The sequence below is a fragment of the Monopterus albus genome, unplaced genomic scaffold, assembly GCF_001952655.1.
Source record: "Monopterus albus unplaced genomic scaffold, M_albus_1.0 scaffold33.1, whole genome shotgun sequence".
In the NCBI taxonomy this organism is placed as follows: Eukaryota; Metazoa; Chordata; class Actinopteri; order Synbranchiformes; family Synbranchidae; genus Monopterus; species Monopterus albus.
The window spans coordinates 153268-158068 of NW_018127913.1; the positions used below are offsets into that span (position 1 = coordinate 153268).

Genomic DNA, 4801 nt, shown 5'->3' on the forward strand with positions numbered 1-4801 from the left:
TGCACTTTTATTAGACAGATACGTTAGTTACCTTACAAAATATATGATGGGCTTTTTGAAAACAATTCTAAATACAAGTACACAGTTTTATATTACAATATTGTACCAAAGAATTCTTCTTACACATTATTAGATGAGGTCAAATCCAGTGATATTCTACGGTACTCACAAGGACCATTTTTTTGGCATTGAGTATTTTGAATAGTTTAACAGTAAGTATATTTTGTAGGCAAGACAATACATGATATTGGGTTCATGGGAATGAGAAGATATTTTAACAGGATTATAAAGAAGCCTTCAGGGATGAAGTATATGACTGGAAAAATTGTCTTTCATTTGACTGAAAGTCACAAAATGTGTAACAATGCAGGTGCACTTTGAAATGTTTGAACTAATCATCTTGTAATGTCACTTCAGTTCTACTTTCTGAGTATGAATTATCATATGCAGTAAAAGATATGCAGACACTCTAAAAGGCTTTGCCACAAACTCACCTGGCTGGCTTCTCTCCTGTATGAGTCACATGAGTCTCTTCAGACCTTATAACTGTACATGGACTATGCACAAGCTTCTAACTTCAAACTGAAGCTGTGTGTGGCCTTCTAACTGAACTCCTTTCCACAATCTCAACATAAAAAAGTGGCAGGGGCATCTCCTATGCTAATTTCACCCTTACACTCTGTCATGCCGGGTGCTGCTCTGATTCTGTTTTGTCCTGATGTCACGAGACAGCTTTTCACCTTGATGTCAAATATTGTCATGTTTTAATATCACGAGATCTCGTCACACCCTTAGTCTTGTGCTAGTAATATTTGGGACTTTTTGTTATTTCATATTTTTAATGCAGGAGTTTTACTTCTAATGGAGTATTTTCAGTATTTTTGCTTTTGCTACTCTAGTAAAGGATTGGAGTACTTCATCCAGCACTGGAGACCAGATGTATTGGACACTTTTTAAAGTCAGTGACATTAACATTTTAAATATTAACTTCAAGATTAGCATCTGTTAGCAACATACAATGTATACAAGAACCATGTAATGTGCACATAATAAAATCACCATTAAAAAAGACTCTTTTAATCAGGAGAAACTCTGAACAACAAAAGCTTCTATTCACACACATTACAGTACTCCACTGTAAACGCATATAGTAAATGATAGATAACAGTATTCCCATGTACTGGTAGGATCCAGCATGGCATCCTGACATGATTATACAAATATGGATTTGGAAATAATTTTGTCAACTGAAATCCAATAAATCAAAAACTTTATTTCTCATTCACAAAGACCAACTAAATGTGCAAGGTATGTGCATTTATAAATATGTGATTGCTGCAGTCACAGATTCCTAAAAATACATTATCAAATGGCCAAGTGTGTGTCAGTACTGTTTGTCACAGAAAATTAAAGATATTGAAAAAAAAACATTTTTTTAATTTCAAATAAGCATAAATCAGTTAAATGAAATGTTTTATATAGTGTTAGTATAGGCAAGTGGTCTAATGAAATGGTAATAAAACAGTGAAAGTATAAACAATTATGTAGCGTGCTGAGCTAAAAACGCTCTTATCCTATGTAGAAGCTCCTTCTTCACGCTGTCTGGCACCAAGGCTGCAAGAGCAAAAGGTATCCATGATTATACTATTTTACACAGCAACAGTGCAATGCATGAGAATCTGCAAATCTCTTCATCTCAGCTGATGATCACATCTTTTACTTTAAACATAACATCTTGTGTCAGCACCACCTCCTACTGAAGTGGAGTACATGGCATCTCTGTCTCTTCTATGGCTGATGCAAAACAGTAACTCTGGAGCAAGGCTCTACCTATCTTTGAGTATACACATACTATATATGTGTGTAACTGACAAATATTTTAGAGTGGATATTTCCTTTATAATTTGATGTGGGTGGCAGAAAAAAAGAGTAAGGACAGGGAAACTCTGAGCCAGGGAAGTTGCAAAAGTCAGATGAGTGACCGTTTCATGTACAAGCCTACTGTCATACCATCAGTTTCTGAAAATTCAAGATCTCGTACCTCTTCCTTTAGGAGTGATCTCTACCACCAGGTCCTCCACAGTGACATGCTCCAAGCCCTTTTCTTTGATTACTTCTGCAATAATATATAGATTATATTTTTACAATATTCAAAAATTACTGCATGGCCAATTGGGCCAAGAGCAAAAGACAAACAGAACACAGCAAATAAACTTGCTCTATGTCAGCTCTGTCTGCTACTAATGAATTACTGCCACTTAAGTTATCCAAATAAGACTGAAATATGACCACAAATTTGCTCCAAACATCTTGTGCACCACAATAAAAGTTTCATAGCAGTTCACATAGCAACACTGTTAGAGCTCTGGATACTTTATGACAATCTGGAAGATGTGTTTTGGTCACTGCAGGTCCAAAACAAAGTCAGGATGTTCACATCAGTCACAGTATTCAAAATATCATCGGTGAGATGCATGTGCAGTCATGAGGTAGAACACAACCCCAAAGGACTGAGAGGAATAAGAGGACATCAACATGAAAAGTTGGTTTTGTGTCTAAAACTGTACTAATTGTAAAAGTAATCAGTGTAAAATGTTCATTATGCCAAGAAAAAAAAAGCCTTGCCTGTGCACAATTAACTGTTAATTTCAGAGATCTTGTCAGAAATCCTGGGTTGACACAGTCTGTCTGGTATTAAAGTCCTGTTTACATCATAGCTGCCTCTAATATATATATAATGTAACACATTCTAACACATCTTGGACAGAGTCACCTTTCTGAGGAACCATTGAGGTCTTTCATGTTATTCTTTAGTCCTGTGCTTTACTGGGCTCCATCAGATGAGTTCTAGGCTATACCATTATGGAGCTGGAGGATGAGAAGCTGCTTTGCTAATGTTTCAATTTAGGACAATTTCCATGTACACGAAAAGAAAATTCCAATACTACAACAACTCAGGGAGCACAGGTTTTGCTGACCTTCAGTGTGCTACTGGCACAGTAACACTGAATCACTGAGTACTTGCTGTGTGTTTTAACAGCAGTATTGTAATTTCTACCTTTGCAGTGAGCCTTCATCTGGTCCTTCCATCCACATTCAGTGAGCTTAGACCTCAGTAACTCCTTCAGCCTGTCAATAAGATGCAAACACACATGAGAATTTAGTGGGCCACACAGGCCCTCAACAAATTAGGGTTTTTTTTTTCAACTAATTAATCCCTGTCTTGATTGCAGCATCACTAGTTACCCTGGTATGTTGAAACTATCAGCACATACACTATCCAGAGCTGGCAGAATGACGCTACTGTACTTTGCATGCTGAGAAATGTCAAAGCACAGTTCAAGATGTCTTCCGTGAAAATTGGAGCAGCATCTTCAGTGCAATATGAAAACCATGTGGCAAATTGGCCCCTGCCTTCTGATAAGTAAGTTATTATTATCACAACTGGGCATGTCTTTCACTTATTTCACTTGAAACATCTATTTTTACAATGGTCCTGCAAGTATCATTCTCTGTGTTGCGGTGACGCAGACTGACGCTCCAAAAACGGCTTTAAAAAAATGTTAATTAGCATAGCAACTACCTTACTTCTTAAACCAAACTATTTGTGATATCAGGTCTCACCTCTCTCGCTCGCCCATCTCTGTCAGCTTCTGGTTTATTGTTGCCCTCATTCTGGACTCTTTACTCATGTTCTTTTACCAGGCTGTCTGTGGCGTACAACAAAAAAGTTAACCCGTGATACCGTTAATCGACACTAACACACCAGACATATTTGGGACAAACATCACAAAATCCGACAGTCGCTAAAGACTCCACGTTTAATTTACCTTTTCAGGCAGTTATGTTTCAGAATTATAGTTGGTATGTCGGTTAAAAAAAAGGTCGTTATTTTGATTGTGCGGATTTTACCCTCAGAAGTTACATTCCGACAAGGAACACTGACTTGGAGAATGGTTCCCAGGCCTTCAGTGATTGCAATACTCAATTACACCACACGATGGCGATGTTTGTTAATAAATATAATCAAAGTCAGCTGAACCTGTGCCGCAGACTGACCTATAGTCTCCCTTTAGGTTTACATTAGTTTTCCAAAATCCCCCTTTTCACACTAACACATCAGCTCCTGCTGGCAGCTTCTGCTTCTTACGGATGTGTTAAGTAGGGTACTTTTTATTCAAGAAACAAGTAATAACTGGGTCTGCCACAAGCCCCTGGTGTGTTTAAGCTGAATCCATAGGTGGGATTGTAAACAGGCATGTAGGCTTATTGCTAATACTGTAGTCACTGGTTCATCGTTGGGGACCTGCATTAGCTCAGCCAAGTAGGTGGCCCCTCTTTTTTGTAGAGCACACTAAAATGATTAAAATGTTGAATGACATGTTTTCTGACTAAATGTGGGATTGATTCAGTTTTTAAAAATTTTCAAGACATGAACTTAAAAACATTTTCAGTTTAGCTAGCTAATGTAGTTTGCATTGGGACTGCAGCTGATTGTTGGATAGTGCACAGTAGTGTACTAATGATGTGACTGAAGCAAACACAGTCAGCATCTATCCATCCATTATCTATACTGCTTATCTCGAAGAGGGTCACGGGGGGCTGGAGCCAATCCCAGCTAACACTGGGCAAGAGGCGGAGTACAACCTGGACAGGCTGCCAGTCTATCACAGGGTTGACACTTAGAGAGCGACAGCCACACACACACCTAGGGGAAACTTAGAGTCACCAGTCAACCTAAACTGCATGTCTTTGGACTGTGGGAGGAAGCTGGAGTACCAAGAGGGAACCTTCCTGAAGT

The 4801-nt window shown here is 38.4% G+C and overlaps 1 protein-coding gene across 1 annotated transcript; it reads right to left on the bottom strand.

The window, feature by feature from the left end:
* Positions 1-382: 382 nt before the first annotated feature.
* On the bottom strand, positions 383-3956 carry eny2 (ENY2 transcription and export complex 2 subunit). The gene is made up of 5 exons (XM_020597191.1): positions 3831-3956; positions 3625-3710; positions 3059-3129; positions 2042-2116; positions 383-1614 (listed from the first exon to the last, which is right to left on the bottom strand). Exons 2-5 carry the CDS (start codon positions 3690-3692, stop codon positions 1541-1543), a joined length of 288 nt encoding a protein of 95 aa, XP_020452847.1. The 5' UTR covers positions 3693-3710; positions 3831-3956; the 3' UTR covers positions 383-1540.
* Between the last annotated feature and the right edge of the window lie 845 nt (positions 3957-4801).

Bases quoted from the DNA above. Each gene is read 5' to 3' on its own strand.
- eny2 (XM_020597191.1), bottom strand. From the start codon at position 3,692: ATGAGTAAAGAGTCCAGAATGAGGGCAACAATAAACCAGAAGCTGACA. The intron at 2,117-3,058 runs GTAGAAATTACA...ATATTATTGCAG, and splicing joins GATGAAGGCTCACTGCAAAG to AAGTAATCAAAGAAAAGGGC. The intron at 1,615-2,041 runs GTACGAGATCTT...TTGCTCTTGCAG, and splicing joins GATCACTCCTAAAGGAAGAG to CCTTGGTGCCAGACAGCGTG.